Source organism: Plutella xylostella, chromosome 10 (genome assembly GCF_932276165.1).
Source record: "Plutella xylostella chromosome 10, ilPluXylo3.1, whole genome shotgun sequence".
NCBI classification, from domain to species: domain Eukaryota; kingdom Metazoa; phylum Arthropoda; class Insecta; order Lepidoptera; family Plutellidae; genus Plutella; species Plutella xylostella.
This window is the reverse complement of record NC_063990.1, coordinates 8834823-8853267: the sequence shown is the minus strand read 5'-3', so window position 1 is coordinate 8853267 and position 18445 is coordinate 8834823. Positions and strand designations below refer to the sequence as shown.

The 18445-nt window shown below is 40.0% G+C and overlaps 2 protein-coding genes across 2 annotated transcripts; one reads left to right on the top strand and one right to left on the bottom strand.

Annotated features, from left to right (window-relative positions):
• Positions 1 to 922: 922 nt before the first annotated feature.
• LOC105391509 (THO complex subunit 6) lies at positions 923 to 4205 on the top strand. The gene is made up of 4 exons (XM_011562989.3): positions 923 to 1182; positions 1278 to 1667; positions 3355 to 3517; positions 3812 to 4205. The coding sequence occupies exons 1-4, from the start codon at positions 1079 to 1081 to the stop codon at positions 4130 to 4132; spliced, it is 978 nt and encodes a 325-aa protein (XP_011561291.3). The 5' UTR covers positions 923 to 1078; the 3' UTR covers positions 4133 to 4205.
• Positions 4206 to 4212: 7 nt separating this feature from the next.
• On the bottom strand, positions 4213 to 18438 carry LOC105391508. Its single transcript, XM_038118061.2, has 5 exons — positions 18250 to 18438; positions 8208 to 8302; positions 7610 to 8125; positions 5879 to 6099; positions 4213 to 4976 (listed from the first exon to the last, which is right to left on the bottom strand). Exons 1-5 carry the CDS (start codon positions 18278 to 18280, stop codon positions 4475 to 4477), a joined length of 1365 nt encoding a protein of 454 aa, XP_037973989.2. The 5' UTR covers positions 18281 to 18438; the 3' UTR covers positions 4213 to 4474.
• Between the last annotated feature and the right edge of the window lie 7 nt (positions 18439 to 18445).

Below are 18445 nucleotides of genomic sequence, written 5' to 3'. Positions count from 1 at the left end.
CTATCTTCAAGTTCTGCGCATTTCACCTCAATCTTCCTCTTCCTCTCATGATCAAGAATCTCCCTATTTGGTTGTTTGTTAGAAGCTGAGTCAAGTTTTGCAATTTCTTCCTCAGTACGATAATTTACTTGGTCTTTGGTCTTCCGTGGTCCTGCCCAGTTTCTTGTGACGTATCCATTAGTACCAGACCCTCGCGGGGTAGTTAAACCGATGCCGTTGTACATCTTTGCTATAATTTATACTGAAAATAAAGATTTGCTACACGAATGACCGGAAAAACGCAACGACCGCGAATGTCAGATTTTAAAAAAAATATAGTCCTAAATTCATTTAAAATTTTGAGAGCTTTGTAGTACCACGTAGTGTAATTATTGTTGAAATAAAATCAAGTATTTACCTAGGCGTGTAAATTAATTATCTAAGCGAAAATATACATTTCGCACACACGTCCATCTTCCTTTTTTTGATTGATGATTTTTTAATTTTCCATAAACTAGACAGAAGAAATTCACAGAATAAAAATAATTTCACCATAAAGCTGCGTACACACCGGGCCAACGAAGGCCAACGAACGGATTTCGTATTATGTATGATAAATATCCATCGTTGGGATAACCGTTGGCGTTCGTTGGGTGTTCGTTGGCCCGGTGTGTACGCAGCTTAACAAAAATATAGAGATGTTCTTCATTGCGTGTCGGCACCGTGTCTCATGTGACTATGACAAATACAAATGCAAGATCTAAAGAGCACGGTGACTATCTCGGAAACAAAAGAGATTTAGGTTTCGTAACCCAGGCTGGCATGCAGCAGCGTAGTAAAATTCGTATGCCTGAACTGTACTACGGACTATACCAGTGTATAACCGGCTCGGCTTCTCTGCCAGATTAACAAAAGATGAAAGTTATAAATATGTCAACTGGCAACATTATTAAAAACTAAAAACGTAAACAAAACTAATTTGGCTTTTATTTTAAAACATTTTATTTTATTGTTTTGAACGTGATTTCCAAAGCTGCTGTGATTTACAAAAAACACAGTTTGAAACCTTACAATATAAGTATAATCCTTCATCGTTAAAATGTTGCATAAAAATATTTACAGTACTGTTCTCAGCCAGGCATTTTCACCATGTGGGCAATATTTGGTTGCCGGCAACATTTATGGCCAGATAGCCGTCTTTGAGTGAGTATTTTACAAATTAAAACTTACTGCTTTTCAGATATAACCTAGTCTCGCTACAATGCTTACAAATTTATCATCACTTTCCTCCTTTACAGTCTCAACCGACTACTGAATCCGGTTGTGGAATTACTCACAAGTGACTACAACAAACCGAAGCACATACATAATATTCTAACTGGAAAACAAGTGTGCAGTCTTTTATCCACCGAGAATAACCTTATAATTGGAACTGCTGGTGAGATCATCAGCTATGAATGGTCTTCCATAACCTCTTCTAAGCTGGGCAAACCTCACTGGCAAGTCAGTATACCCTCAAAGGTACCTGTAGAGCAACAGGATGTGAATTGCTTGTGGTTATCTGAAGATAAAGAAACTTTGTTTGCTGGTTGCGGGGATAACAATATTTATTCCTTCACGTTAGAGACTGTTAGCTTGAAGTTGAAGTATTTGGGACATGATGATTTCATACACTGCATTGATGGAAAGTAAGTCCTTTTCGTTTTCTTTTGTAGCTGAATATTTTGATTCCAACATACCCTATGTTTTGTCAGATAGAGATCCCTGCTTATACATAGCTCAGTTACCAACTATATGGCTATAATGTAACAGAATCTAACTAAAACACTATATACTTGACTGAAATCACTACACCAGATCCTATTTCTGAATACCACAATAATAGGGAATATGCATAATTTTTTTAAATACTTTTATTGGATAGTTTTACATCACTTTATTATAGTAAAAAAAAATTCAACGCCAAAATAAGTAATTTAAGGTATTTTAAAGAAAGTTAAAAAATTACAACCATCACAACCACTTTGAAATTCCCGTCAGGATGGCGGGCTGGTGTGACGTCATAATCTTTTAATTTCACGGCTCAGAATAATGAGTCCCGTCAGTCGGCATAGATTTTTTACCTATTAATCAAGTAATCACAGAGTACTTTTGTATTTTCAACAAACCAATGTTGTCATGGTAACAAACGAAAAAGGAAGTGTATAAAGTGTGATCAGTGGCTGTTTTGTAATGGTAATAAAGTGTGACCAGTGGCTGTTTTGTAATGGGAGCTCGTAAATAGCTACTAGTAGCTCTTTTGAAATGGGAGCGCGCAAACCAGAGGACCTTTGTACACAATATTACGCTATTATGGCAATATGAATATAATTATAAAGTAATATTTGTATTGTATGTAAGTACTTACTGTAACTTTGGTTCTCAGTAAGAGAGGCTGCTGCTTGCTGCTGTGCTTAATCTAAATAGTTTTAATAGGTTTCCTCACGATGCTTTCTTTCACATGCTACATGATTATCCCCGAATTTAATTCTACAAAAATAATAACGTATAACATACATATTATCTTTTATTTATAATAAAAACTTTTCCGCAGCTGGCCACAGTTTACTCGTTCATACTGCGTAATAAATTTAATGTGTCTAGTTCTTCTGATTACGAGAATTCTTCCATAACTTAATTTAGAAAATAATAACAACTTTTGAAATATACTAACGACTGCCATTATAACCTAAAAGTAGAAAGAGCAACTTGTGTCATGTTCATGTCATAATACTTACAATACAAATTTAATTTTATTGTGTTGCAATATGTAGCATATTTGAGTGGCTCGTTGACTAGCGAATGGCTGTTTACGCCTCATTACAAAAGAACAACTAGTGGCAGCCCATACACTACCAACAAAAAATATAAAAAGTCCTAAACTTTGCAAACAAACAAGCATATCAAACAAGAAGTGGAGAGGTTATAGGAGGCTAGGATCTATTGGAAGAATTTTTATGTGATCCATCGTATCTGATCACAACGAGCATCACAAACACTCGGTGACATTAACATTTCTTTGTTTACACTTGACATTTATTTAACTTCCTCCGTAAACGCAAAGAAGTTATTATTCTGAGATTGATATATAAAGAATTTTGACGTCACATCCGCCCTAAGAAAATGGGTGACGTTTCTCTGAAGTTAGAATTTACCGAAGTTTTTTTGTACTTTTCAAGTTCATTTACTTGCTCAAAAATAAATTATAATCAAAAATATTGATGGAGGCGTAGTTATGAAATAACAAAGTTTATTATAAATAATATTTGACCTTTATTTGAGCCTCTTGCATATTCCCTATTATCAAGATGAACTTCTAATTTGATATATTTCCAGGTCTGATCAGCTGATATCTGCCAGTGAGGATGGTTCCGTGAAGCTGTGGGACACCAGAACAGGCAAATCTCACAACAGTATAGAGCCACACAGCAACAGTAATGTTGCCCGACCGGATATAGGCAAATGGGTTGGGGCTGCCTCTTTGAGTGATGATTGGATTGTAAGTATATTGATATACCCAGATCAATTTATACTAGAATGTTTTCTGTATACTAATATTGTCAGACTTCTTCTGGCAGTTTCATGAGAAAAGTCTAGGATAGGGTCATGTGATGTTTCTTGCTACAGGCCTATTTTCAGTGGGAATTTGTTATGCTATATATTAGATCATGTGTTTTTAAGCAAACATTATCAGATGTCATGCTATAAATCTTAAATCTACTTGCATTCATAGTAATAATATTATGATAGTGAGCAATAATTATATCACTATATCAATCTGTTTTTTTCAAAGGTTTGTGGTGGTGGACCTAGACTAGCACTTTGGCATCTCCGTTCCCTGGATGTTGTCACAGTGTTTGACATCCCTGACCATGGCATCCATGTGTCCTTCTTCCACGATGACTGTGTGGTTGCTGGGGGAGCAGCGAAGCATCTGTACCAGCTGTCATACTCCGGAGAGGTGAAGGTGGAACTCCCAGTGTCTGCCACAACTGTATACTCAGCTGTGATGAGGACGAGCCCTGATAAGGTGCTGGCTATAGCTGGCTCAAGCCCAGATATAGACCTGTGCACTACGTTTAACTATAGAGATCAGATTCTTCGTTTTAGGTAAGATTTTTGGTTTGTTTTTTATAATAATAGTGTAAGAAATCCTAAGTTTAATAATGAAAAAACTTAATAAAAGTACCCATGAAAACAATACTGTTTTATTGACAACATTTTGTAAAAGCGTATTTTGTTTGTATAATGTGTAAAACAGAAAATAGAAAACTAGGTAGGTACTTACCTACATACATTTGAAATCACTCCAAAAATTTAATTAAGGGGTATAAAATATTAAACAAATGTTTTACTATTGTTCCGATTTTTGATTACATGCTATAAATAAATTAAATAAGAGGTTGCAGAAGCCCTCACATTTATCTTTTACTAATCTAAGGTAGGTATATCTAGTTTAAATATAACCATTTCCAGCAATAATAGCAGGAATGAAACCCTGACTGCCGTCTCGTTTCCTCACATAGAACCACTCTGCATCCACATCAGTCTCCCCTCTCCCTTGCACTAACACCACAACATCACCTTTTTGCACTGACAAAGTTCTATTCAACGAACTGCCGGTAAAGTCACTATTCACTACTAATAAAGTCTGTCTTTTAACATCATTTAACTTCAGTGCACTAGATTTACTTTTAAACTCCTTTTTGGGGTCCCAATCTTCGTATAGCTTATCAATGTTCGAGCACACGGATTTGGTCTTTAAATATAGGTTGTCAAAGTCCTCTTCGGCGCAGGACTTGGGTCGGGTTTTGTCGGGATTCTTCGGGCGGTATCGGCTTTCCGACTTGGTTCTGCCGCGCAGGTGCTCCTTCTCCGTGTCGGTGAGGTTGCCGCAGGGCTGCGGGTATATGTCTGTGCTGCTCTCCCAACACGGGGTCTTCTTCTGTTGGTGTGGTCTAGAAAGAGATAGAAAATTAATTATTTATTACTTACATAAAAAATGTTCTGCGATTGCACTGAGTTTAATGTAGGTAAATAAATACTAACTACGAATGTAGTAAGATGATAAGTTTCTGGAAAGTAAACTGTTAGATTACGATGATGATTTTGATGATAGACGATCACATTCGTTAAATTTTATCAGTCTCTGGATAACGGGGCAATAGATGCCTATGATTTATATCAGTCGGTGTAACAAATAGTCATAATCTCTTCAATAATAGAGTGGGTAGAGATTACTGTTTTATGGCTACAAAGTGGGTCAACCAATAGCAATAAATACTACGTTTGTTTAAAAGCCCTATAGGGTCTCTTACGCAATCCCATAATGTATCGATTACTTTCTATTTTCTTAATATTTGCATTTAAGGTCGGAGTTTACATAATACATGTGTTTCCGCGATTTGGTTGTATGTATGTATGTACCTGCATATGAATAAAGTGAAGAACCCATTATGTATTAAACTTGCAGTTATTATAATAAAATTATTCGAAGTTCCACCTACCAGATGGTTCTCATTTCTCTTATGGAGACCACATACAGGAAAACATAGCGTCTCATTACCTCCAGCTCGTTGGATCAACGACCTTAGAAGGAAAGATGAGAAAGTCACATCACAATCGCCCGCCTAGCGTAACAGTTGACTATGTCCAGCTGAAGACCATGTTTATTTTCTCTACGTGGTGATGCGATTGATCGATGATGCTTGTTTAGAGATTGCTCAGTGACGCGATCACTATCGGAGACCACGCACAGGACAGCGTACAGCCGCTGGATAGACCACCTTCACGCTCTATATACTTATGCGGAGCATATGAGTGCGAGGTGTCCGACGCTCTATACACCTGGGCTAGTCACCTGTGGGGCAGTATCGGGAGCGGCAGGCACGCGCTATACAACACGTAGCCCTCGTGTCCGTGCGGCGTCTGCGCGTACAGCCACAGCTGGTTCTTGCACACGGCGTTCACCACCGTGCCCAGCGCTAGGGGCAGCTCGCCGTGCCGCCCCGCGCCCCGCTGGTACAGGGTGGTGGGGTACGCGATGACCACGGGGATGTTGCCGGGACGGTCGATTGATGCCTAGAATAGGGAGGGTTTTTTTTGTTAAGGTTGTGTGTTGACTTACATGGCCGTAGCGCGGATCTGTTGTTGACGACGTTGATAAATTCGTTTGATGCGCGTTCCAATCGAATCGTTATATAGTGACGTTCATGTATCTACATCGATAATGGGCCCGTGCAGAGGGGACTGAGGAAGTACTACACAGAACGGTGTAGTGGTTAGTGACGGTTAGTCCCGGTTCGATCCCCAGCCGGGCAGTTATTTGTTTAAAGACAAATGTTTGTTCTCGGGGCTTGGGTTTTAAATGTTTGTTGCGTAAAATCTCCAACCCGCCTGCCACGCGTGGAGATTATCTTAACGATGTAGTACTTACATCCTTTCTATTTTAGCAATTAGCTAATTAAAATTAGAATTATTAATTACACGCGTTGCATTTTTAATATATCTTGACAGAGACATGGTACCTAGTGAGAGTTGAAAGACTAATCTAGTGATATTTATCGTACAATTTGGCTTTCTTGAGATGAAATCCGGTTTGTTATCTGGCAGAAATTAATTGCTCGTATCCACATGTCTTTTATTTATATAATTACTCGTTTCCACACCTCTTCTATTAGGTAAACTCGTTGGTTATCGTTCCTCAGCTGTTAAGTTAAAACGAACATGATTGCTTGAATATAAATTGAAAGATCTGTCTTTATCTCGTCTTTATTAATTACGTTACTTTTTCTATAATTGATGTTTTAATAACCTACGTAGGTACAATAAAATCTTCCTACCTAGTTATATTATATACCTTCTGAAAGAAAATATTTTAAATTTAATAATACTTAGAGGCTATATTTATTATCAATACCACTTTAGATTTTAAATTAATTGCAATGAATAGCCATTATAGCTTATATTTAATTTTAAATTAGTTATATCGCATCCCTACCCGCTCAGTACACGTTCAATTAAATTAATTTATACTGATTATATTTCCTTGGCGTAAACTCATATCAGTTCGAAATAAATTGAATTTCATTACTTCGCGAACTGGCAACAATTAACACAGTAACATTTTAACCTCATGAAATGATATATGATTATTTTTCGAAAACCCCATGTGATGAATTGTTCTGTCTGCTCTCGAGATAATTTCAGACCCTTAATCTCACCGGGGTCGAAAAGAAGCCTTAAAGTTAAGCAATAAGAATGATAATCCAAAAATTAAAATTACAGAGTTTATAATAGAGTAGGACGATTATGAAGCGTTTTCAAAACACTTTATTAAAGCCCTCGCAACAATTCGTTGCGCCAATTTTAAACCGCTTATAGCCGTTCGATTTTATTTAGCGCGGTAATGCACAAAAAAAGTATCGAACAATTTTATGTTGCAATAAATTTAAAAGCTTATTTGCTTAAGACCTTTAGGTGCGTGTAATAACATTCTGCAACGGTTTTTATGGAGCATTTAGATTGTCCGGGCTTAATGTTGCCAAAATTGGACGGCTATCGAAATAAGTAATTTTAGTATTTATCTTACCTCGCTCAAGAAGCTATCGAGGTCCCGTATGTCGTACCCGAAGCGGTCTGTGTGGCGTTTCTTCCTGCGGCGGTGGCGGTGGCGGCGGCGGCGGCGCCACTCCTCGCCCTCCGACCCCGACTCCTGCAGCTCACACGCACTCTTAAACTTTAAATTATGATAGTACTCGTTCCGTCCCACAACACGCTCTTTTGTTTCCCTCAACACGTTACGGCCGCACTTTCTCTGCTGGCGATCCTTATCGGAGTACTTCTGATTGTGCCGCTGGTACCTCTCCACATCGCTGTTGACTCTCTCGCTCGGCTTCGCCTGCGGTCTGGTATTCTCCAGGTTTTCCTTCAGCACCCACGTGAGGGAGATCTTGGACTTGTGCCGGTGGCTCAGCGGCGTCGAGTGGAACAGACCCATCTCTTCGATCTCCGCGTACTCCACCTCGGAATCTCCGATGTCCTCGGACCTTGGTGCTATTCGGCAGTTCGCGAGCAGGTCCAATACTTCGTACGGTGGTGACGGATCCTGGAAAAAATATTGAAATAAAAAAATATGTTGAAAGTTTAAAATTAATATCTTTACCAAAAATATTTTCGGAAAATCTCACCAAAACACGCGCGTCTCGTATCGGCGGCCGCAAATTAATATCGCCGCATTCATTTTCCTGATACGGCGGCGGCGGGTCTCCTTTGAACTTGATTTCTGCAACAAACCGATACCGATTACATAATGCAGGCGGCTCAGCTTCTTGAGCCGGTTAATGAGATTTATTACCGGTAACAATGCGTGTTGGCACAATGGTGGCCGGGGGTGGTTCCCGCGCTCCTGGCCGTGGGGCTCCGGTCCGCCCAGCGTGGGCCCTCGCGCCGCACTGCGCCCGCGCTGATACGCTATCGACGCCTCCCCCACGCTACACATTCTCACGAGGGGTAAAGCCTGATGCGCCGCGCAAAGGTTGTCGTCACGATCTCGGTTTGTTGGAATTTCTTGACGGTTTAAGGGTGATAGGGTTTAATGAAAAGGTTTCCATGGTTGACTGAAATTGCTTGCGTTTTATTTATTTTTTAATGTACCTACGAGTGCATTTTGCGTGACACCTAGTGTTTTTTTCATCAGACTACCTATATAGATATCAGATGATTTATTGTAATTACTCTTACAACTTATACGTAAGTATATTATTATCAAGATCATTTCTTGTCTCGTTCGAAATTCTTTCAGCCATTTGTCCCAGGCTCATTATAGAGAAAGAAACGTGGCAATTGATCAGTCACGATCCCGTCCGTAATTAAACCCGGCGTTAAGTGACAAACAGTCGATAACAATTTGTACAGCAACAGCAGGCTTCACACCTTGTAATTAGAACACTATGGCCGAAGACCAAACAATCTATTCGAATTCTTGTTCTTATAAAGTAAAGTCTTGCATTTACCTACGCGTAAAGTAAACTTTTAAAGACCTTTCTAAAGAGTTTTATGTAAATAAAATAACTTCTTAGTTCCTGTAAGTTTCACGATTTAATTTAATAAAACATAAGTAAGTACGTATTGTATGTTACGCATGTGCACATCGGAAAAGGAGCGTACCTACTTACACGCACGCGTAATGCGTATGATTGTTCATTTCGTAATTACACGCGAACTCTGCATGTAATTAATAAAACCTTATGTTAATGGTTTTAAAATTCTCCATTTATATGCATAGGAAGAGTCACTGGCTACAGTTTAAGTACTGTGCATACATAATACCATATATATTTCATATTATTATTTAATTCCCATGAACTTTTAATTTCCGACGTACATCATTCAAGAACTTAACTACCGATATTAAACTTTTCATTCATTTAATTTGTTTTTTTTTATAACTAAGCGTAGGTACTAGTGATGTAACGAATATTCGCATTCGCGAATATTCGCACATTTTTGGATATTCGCATTCGCATTCGCATTCGCAAAATTTTGTGCGAATGTTTTGCGAATATCAGTACTTATTACAAAAAAGTATTTGAAAATAATGGTAGGTTAACAAAATCAAAATCCATTCGTCTATAACCTTTTCTTACAAGTTACCCTCTTAATCTCATTACCTTTATCATTTGGTATTTATTTAATATTTTTTTTGGGCAATGAAACTTTCATCATCATCATCATCAGCCAATAATCATCCACTGCTGGACATAGGCCTCTCCCAAGGAGCGCCACAACACTCGGTCCTCGGCCTTCCTCATCCAACCACTACCCGCCACCCGCCTAAGGTCGTCAGTCCAGCGGGCAGGAGGGCGTCCCACGCTGCGTTTGCCTGTTCGTGGTCTCCACTCGAGAACTCGTCTACCCCAACGGTTATCGGTTCTTCGGCAGATATGACCAGCCCACTGCCACTTCAGCTTGCATATTTTGACAGCTATGTCGGTAACCTTAGTCCTCTGACGGATAACCTCATTTCTGATACGATCCATCAGAGAAACCCCAAGCATAGCTCTCTCCATAGCACGCTGAGCGACTTTAAATCGGTGGACCAGTCCTACCGTCAGTGTCCACGTCTCTGCACCATACGTCATCACTGGCAGGACGCACTGGTTGAAGACTTTTGTCTTCAGGCTCTGAGGAATGGCCGAGGAGAATATGTGACGAAGTTTCCCGAATGCAGCCCAACCCAGTTGGATGCGCCTTGCAGCCTCCTTGTCGAAGTTGCTTCTGCCTAGCCGAATAGTCTTGAAACTTTAGAAATAGTTAATACAAGGTGGGCCAAAAGTAATCACCCTATTGGAAGTTGCTCTCATTTGTACAAATGGACGCCAATTTAATTTTTTTTTGATATTGGTGGATTAGACAAATTCAGAATACAAGTTCAGAGGCCATGGAGTGATATACTCCCCAAGATCGCGGAATAATTGTGTATACTTATTCAGGACGCCTTTTTTTTCGTTTTATCTGTCATTTTTCCCTGCAAAATCGCCCGATTTTTCCGTTTGAGACGGTTTTGAATGTGAATAAGCCCGTGTCTCTGGAAGCCCTTAAGGCGAGTGCGAGAATCTCTCGGCCGAAGTTCTTGCTGCCAGTGTAGCACAGGGCGCTATTAAGACGTGACAAAAGGTCTCCGTCGCGCTCGCTCTTGAGGCTGCGCGATGTGAGTGAGCGCGATGCAAAACTTTTGTCACGTCTTAAATACGGCCCGTACTAGCCCTTCTGGAGTGATGATAAATGCCATAAAAGGAGCCCGTATGGCAATCAATTGTGACGCCGTCCATTTTGCCGATATCATCTTCTAGACTTTACCAATAAAATTGTAAAGATTCAAATAAACATAATCAATAAACAGAATGCAAGTTTTTCATTTAAAAAAATGAGAGCCAATCAACATCGGATGACTTCTATTGGTCCACCTTGTAGCTTCATAAGACCTAAACATACACTCACGTGCAAAAAAAATAGTTCCACTTAAAAAAATACAGACACCAAATAGCCCCTATTTTTTTAAACATTTAATAGAAAAATTTAATAAAATATTGACGTTTTTAGTTGCTAATATTCTGATTCGTCGTTAAATGAACTTAAAAATTACCGTCGTCTTTAAGTTTTTTTTTCAATTACGAGTACTTTGGTGTTTTTCTTAATGGATCATTTTCATTGCCCGTGAGTGTAAATAAACAAACAAAAAGCATATTTTCACAGTATAGTGTCAGAGCAATACATTTAAATGTTTCGTGTAAAACGTCCTCAGAAACTGCACACAGTCGCAATGTGTCGTAAGTGTTACGGAGCTAAATAAAGTTTTAAAAAAATTGCGTCTATTATTGTTTAGTCTGATTCGGAATGCGCCTAGACCGGAACGTACCTCGTTCCGAGACGGGACTACCACCAAACCATACAAATAACGCCAAATTTGAACACAAACTGAATATTCGCATTCGCATTCGCATTCGCGAATGTCGATTTCAGATATTCGCATTCGCATTCGCGAATGTCCAAAAACACACATTCGTTACATCACTAGTAGGTACTATTATCTACGCATTGTTGCATTGCTGAAAGTTATTTGGCCACGTAAAAAGCCGTGTATTGGTCGCACTGTGGTCTTTCACTCATTTAGCGCCTTATGCTCTCTTAAAATACGCGCTCGGTTTAATGACATCATAAATGTGGTAACCGTTATTGTTATTTTTGTGTGTGTATTATGTTATTATGCAATTTCCTTGCGGTTATGTCTGGTTTTATGTGCGGTGCCAGACTGGAATTCTTTTGTTAATTTATTTTTATGTAATCGGAGAGGTTCGTGCACGAGTTGACGAATCGTGGCGTCTGCGTGCGTGTGTCGTGTGATATAAGCAGATCAAATTATTTTATAATTCATATTATCACTGAAAGTGTCCTTATTACGGTTAAACGACCGGAAGAAAGGGTGGCATCTTGCTGGATGCACATGCAAATGACCTTGTAGCTGCCATAGTGTTTTCATGCCTGATCTACGGGAAAATATCAAATATGCAATAGAATATTAACTTTAATCCACGTCATCCACGTAGAGAATTCTCTACTTATTCTCCCGACATTCACTCCCACTGAAACTCAGCCTAATCCTTGTTGGTATCTGAAAGAATGGGCTGGCCCTATTAAGCGCAACGGTAAGCGGCTTACGCCCCCAATTCTTTAGGCAGTTCACACCCGCGACCGTGACAATTGGAGACAAAGCGGCGAGCGCACGAGCATATCGCTATGGGGGGAATGTGTCGGCACAAAGGGCTGGGATTGGGTGGAATCCCACACGGGATCACGACGTAGCCGGCGCGTGCGCAACAATCCACGCAGCGTGACGATGCGTTTCGGTAAATTTTATGTGTTATCCCTGGTTTTTAGTTGGTGCAATCGCCTCGCGAAAATGCTCAGTTTGCACACTTAGGCTGCGTTCCCAGTCGGAAAACTGCTCACTCGTTACTAGGCGCGCGTGATGATGTAAATTGCGTAGAATGAGCGCAAAACTAGCAAAATGTGAATTAAACCGATACACCCTGCTAGCTCAGACGGCGGCTAACAGTTTGCCTACTGGGAGCTTGAGGTCTTTACAGCTGAAGCAGATCACGAAAAGATAATTTCCTGTATATATTAGATTACCTATGTATTAAGTAATAGGATTGTGTTATACTTAGCCTAGGATTTCATGTCCGGAGTCACACATCCCCATTTGGACTGGATATGAATATCCTTTTTACACGACTGCCGAAGGAGGATCGTAATGTTTTTTGTATGAATTTATGTTACTTCCTCTTTAGTTGTCCTTTGTGAGCATGTAGAGGGGTCATAGAGTATTTTCTATTGCATTAGAAACTTAAGTCTTGATGAAGTGCCTAACAAGATTATTGTTTTAGAACATAACAAAGATAATATTGCAAGATAATAACATTGATGGACCACAAACATCGTTTAGTTTTTAACTTGTTATTAGGAAGATGTTAATCAGAAAACCATTATGTCGGATACACGATCTATCCACGCCTACTTATAATTTATGTATTTTACTAAAAAGGACCTCTTAGAAGGTTCTCTAGTATACATATATTTCCTTTTCATTTATGTTTGTTATTTACTTTATTCTAGAAAAGTTTTGTTTGTTATATTCAAAAACTTCATAGGTACTTATAAGGATAAAAAATCGCGCTTTCAGGCAATCTTAACGTCATCTTTCAATTAACCTGAACCGAAGCTGTCCTATTAAACAGTAAGCGTTCAAATTACTTAAAATTCCCTTAGATGCGTTTAAAATATCCGCTGATCATGCGCAGGCGCTTGTATTCTTCGTACGGCTTGTCGGGATCACGTCAGTGGTAGGAGCGCATGATAAAATTAAGGGTAAGTGTAGGCAACCGATAATTATGCCGTGAGAACGCGCCTCGCGCTGCGGCCGCGCGCGTCTACAGAACAGTCTGCTTTGTATTTCATTGTTATATTTTATGCATCTTTGCCAAAAATTTAAGAAAATCTTCTGCGGTTATCTGCTGAAACTGAAATAAGCAAATAAGAGGTCATTTTCATGACTGATCTGACTTATATCGATATAGGACCACAGATCGGTAATTTACTCAGACATTTAAAGATATATATTCCTAAAAGCTTAGATATTGGTGGAACTTGAGCATTGATTTTCTGATTTCAGTAGTTAATAGGACCAAAGGGTCTGCTAATGTTAGGTAGGTATACTACTTACTTTCTATTTCCAGCATTTTGATGTTGTTTAAAATATTCACATAGAAACACCATATCTAATGTAATGAAAGAGAAACAAAGGAGTAAAAACAGAACAAATTTTGTCTGCGAACGCTACGCCCCTCATCAGGGGCCACGCAGCAATCGGCGAAAAGGTAAATTGCGAGGCATTACCTCTCTCGGACACGCTTCCCTCCGCGCCGCCGCGCCGCACGAACAACGCATTCCCGCCGCTTCCCTATCCCTAGCGCATACGCAACGACCTGTATCATTTGAGTGTTTTCTTTTTTATCGCCGGCCAGTTTCAGGATGTAAAGAGGTTGAAGCTCTTGTAGTTTTAAAATACCAGCTGGTTGAGTAAATTAAAGGAAATTCGATTTTCAAATGTTTTTTTTTTATGAAACAATGATAGTCAGACATTTTGTTCTAATCTACTGGTTTATTTAAATTACACGATAATAGGAAGTACCTACAGTCGAATTATAAAGTCCTGCGATTTTGCTAAGACTTTTTATCATTGTAACTTTTACATAGGTACATTTTAAAAATAAAAGACCGATTGATAATGGATTTTTAACGTATTTGTCTTTAAATAAATATAATAGTTCCATTAAATACGGATCTCTGGGCGTGGGCAAGCCTCCTAAACTAGATAACCAAATTCCTTTCGATATTAACGCTCTCAATAATCACTTTGCATCTTCGCTAACTCTTGACTCTCACACCAAAAATTTAACTTTAAATCTTATTCATAATATGCCCACACCAGACATAGATTCCTTTATTTTCGCACCGGCATCACCTGAAGAGATCAGAAAAATTATATTGTCTATTAAATCTAAGGCGGTTGGTCATGACAACATAGGGCGCATTATGGTGACCAATCTTCTTGACATCCTTCTCCCTGCTATCACCCACATCATAAACCATTCTCTTGACTCCGGTAATTTTCCCGATTTATGGCGTAAAGCCTACGTTATCCCTCTCCCCAAAATTTCCAATCCTTCATCTCTCAACCATTACCGTCCCATCTCAATTTTACCCTTCCTTTCCAAAGTCCTCGAGTCGATTGTTCACCGACAACTCACTGCGTTTCTCTGCAATGGTGGTTTACTTAATCCGTACCAGTCTGGTTTTCGTGCGGGGCATAGCACCACTACTGCATTGCTAAAAGTCACAGAAGACATAAGGTCTGGTATGGAGAATCGGATGATTACCGTGCTGGTCCTTATTGACTTCAGCAATGCCTTCAACGCCGTGGATCATGACCTTCTGCTAGCCGTCTTAGTAAAATCTCAGATCTCTCCCGCCGCTGTTAGCTGGTTCTCCTCTTATCTTCGGGGTCGCCAGCAAGCGATTCGTAGCTGCTCGGTATTATCCGACTGGTCCGATTTGTCTGCTGGCGTTCCTCAAGGCGGTATTCTCTCTCCATTACTTTTTTCTATCTTTATTGATTTAGTATCTTCAAGTCTTCTTTGTTCCTACCATCTATATGCCGACGATTTGCAACTCTACTGTCAAGTGAAACCTGAAGACCTTGTGTCTGCCATTAATCAACTAAATGGGGACCTTAACAGTATCCTTGACTGGTCCAACCGTTTCGGTATTTTGGTAAACCCTGTGAAATGCCAGGCAATCATTGTCGGCAGCTCTCAACTTATCTCTAACCATGACCTTAATTCAGCCCCTCTGGTGTTCGACGGATGCAACATACCTTTTTCATCAACAGTCAAAGACCTCGGAGTGACCATTGACGAAAATTTAAGTTGGGTGCCACAGGTCAACAGCGTGTCTCGTCGGATTTTTGCTTCTCTGCATTCTCTTCTTCCACTTAAAAACTTTCTTCCTTTCCAGACCAAACGTTCATTGGCAATGTCTCTGCTCTTGCCCATTTTAGATTACGCTGACGTGTGTTACTTGGACCTGACTGAAGCACTTCTTAATAAGCTGGAACGTTTGCAGAACACCTGCATACGTTTCATTTTCGGTCTCCGTAAATACGATCATGTGTCAGGTTACCGCGCCAAACTAAAATGGCTCCCTATTCGGGATAGACGGAATTTACGAATTCTTTGTCTTCTCTTTTCGATCCTTCATGAACCAAATTCTCCTTCTTACTTAAAATCAATGTTTAACTTTCTTTCCGATACCCATAACAAGCACCTCCGCTCTTCTCATAACCTTTTACTATCTTTACCCTTACATCGGTCTGGTTTCATGCTTAATTCTTTCTCCGTCACGGCAGTCCGTCTGTGGAATGATCTCCCTGAGTCAATCAGGAAAGCCCCTTCTCGACCGCTCTTCAAGTCTATGGTTCGTGCTCACTACCTCAGCAAGTTGGGACAGATTAATTAGGCAGTTTTTCTTGTACCCCCTGTTTTTATATATTTAATATATATATATATATATATTTATATTTTGTATAGGTAGTATTTTAGTATTACTAGGTATAGGGTCATATATATTTATTTACTTAGTTTTAGGGTTAGGTATTATTTTTATTTAGGCACTTCACAATCATACTGATCTTTTTTTTCCGTTTTTGCACACCCGTACTTTTTATCTCTGTACCTCCTGCGGGTTGACTGGCAGAAAATGCTCTTAGCATTAAGTCCACCCTTTGTACTTTTATTAGTAATATTTGTGCAATAAAGAGTTAAATAAAAATAAATAAAATAATAATTTAACAATTAGTTAGAATCCACTTCCGTTTTCAGGACTTTATAGTTGGACTGTAGATACTCTGATCTAATCTAAGTAATCTGAAATCGTTTCGGAGTCACGTATAAATGTAGATATCAGGTAGGTACACTTTCCAATCATTCCTCCTTTATTTATATTCAGACTACCACAGTAGCTATAATAGTTTGATTAGCTCTCAATAGAAGTGAACGGAAAGCGAAACTGATAGAAAGGGTGAGTGGTTTGATCACAAAACAGCGATCAAGTGGTCCGTAGCCGTGACCAAAAGGTAATGGCGACCAACACCGGGGACCATTCGTCACTGTCAGTCCACTAGACGAGAAGCAGGAGACACCTTCGCTAAATATAACATACTTATTCGTCGCGGGTTTTATCTGCATCCCACATTTTTGCAACACCTGCCATTGTTCCCCAGGTTTCGCGAAGGAACTCCACAAAAATAAAGGGTTAAGGTAAACGTCAGGCAGATGGTTCTAATAAGTCTTCCTTTCCCCGAGGGGAACGCTTCAGCCATCTGTTTCCTCCAACCTCGCGCACACGATGCATCAACGATTCGTTGTACCGATGCTATCGTAAAAAAATACGATCTACGCTCAGCGCTCGCACTCTGCATCTACCGATCGGAATTCCAGCCATATTCCACCATTCGTTACGGGAAACCGATTAAATTTTTTCGAAAGGCTCTATAATAATTTAAGGTCATGAGGAGCGTGATCGCGGCGTGGTGGATAAAAATTATTTATTTGCGTGGGGCAAGGCAATTAGGGGGCGGGCCGCGTCTGCGACCTCTCGACCCGGCTCGCCCGCGCCGTGGACACCGCGTCACCCTGACGACGAGGAATGCTCAAATTGCCCCACCTTAACTCTCTCCGCACGATTTTTGTACTCCTTAGCACGAGGCTGGTGTTTATAGAGACACATTTTTGGTTTGTTTTTCGTCGTGAATAGACTCTGCTTGTCTAGTCTGACCCAGACCTTTTAAGGGTCTATCTATGAGAGATCTCGATAAGATATTCATAATTTTCATAAAAAGGTATCAATTACCTACCATTCCTTACCAAAAATCTCAACAACATCAACACGGTGTGTCAAAGTATTACGGGCTCGGCTCGTATATCTTAATTTTATTATTTTATTCGCACAACAAGATGCAATTACCGATAGCGACGTATCGACGTATTCGCTTTTGCTGTCGGATATCTCCCGACGAAAAGTGGGTGGAGGGCTGGAAATTAACTCCGGACTAGTGTCCGATAACGATGCTTCTTTTGCTTTGTTTTGGTTCATTTCACACGACATGCAAGAAACGCTAAAGGTTTTCCATTCGACATTGTAATTATGTGGGAATGGTGGGGTCTAGCAGGATATAGAATGTAGTAATCTACGTACTGGTGTACTCGGACCCTATTCAGGGTCACTCTGTGATTCCAAAGCTACCTTATTGCTACTTAGCAACTCAACAGTCCCTCTGGGGAGCCAGCCGCAGATGTGCCCTGAATAGCTCACATAAAATCATTGCAAACTTAGGTACAACCATAGAGGTTGGAACATCTTCGTTATTCACTACAGCTACACAGACCACAACTAACAATAAACATCCTTTAAATAGACCTGCCTATAATAAGTATAGCTATATAACTATAGCATCAACCAAATCAAATAGAAAATATGAGTCAGATCACCACTGCGGAAGGTGCCCAAAAGGCTGGTTACGTTGAGGAAGAAAAACTAAAGCTAGGTACTCACTGTCTCTGATCCTCCTGAAGATCCTCTTCATGGTGGCGGCAGGTGGCGACTGGCGTGTGCCAGCCCATAGCGTCTCGGCTTCACGGATGGACGGCCAGGGGTGGACGCACGGAGGCACCCAGCCGTGGCACCCGGAGATGTGAGCGTGTGCGATATGTGGAACGATTAGGGCTGCCGAGATTGCTTAGATTGTTGT

Excerpts from the sequence above, each read along its gene's own strand:
- LOC105391508 (XM_038118061.2), bottom strand. The coding sequence starts at position 18,280 with ATGAAGAGGATCTTCAGGAGGATCAGAGACA. Across the intron at positions 8,126-8,207 it reads TACGAGACGCGCGTGTTTTG|GATCCGTCACCACCGTACGA; the intron begins GTGAGATTTTCC and ends TATTTTTTCCAG. Across the intron at positions 6,100-7,609 it reads TCGATAGCTTCTTGAGCGAG|GCATCAATCGACCGTCCCGG; the intron begins GTAAGATAAATA and ends TCCCTATTCTAG.
- LOC105391509 (XM_011562989.3), top strand. The coding sequence starts at position 1,079 with ATGTTGCATAAAAATATTTACAGTACTGTTCTCAGCCAGGCATTTTCA. Across the intron at positions 1,183-1,277 it reads GGCCAGATAGCCGTCTTTGA|TCTCAACCGACTACTGAATC; the intron begins GTGAGTATTTTA and ends CCTCCTTTACAG. Across the intron at positions 1,668-3,354 it reads ATACACTGCATTGATGGAAA|GTCTGATCAGCTGATATCTG; the intron begins GTAAGTCCTTTT and ends ATATATTTCCAG.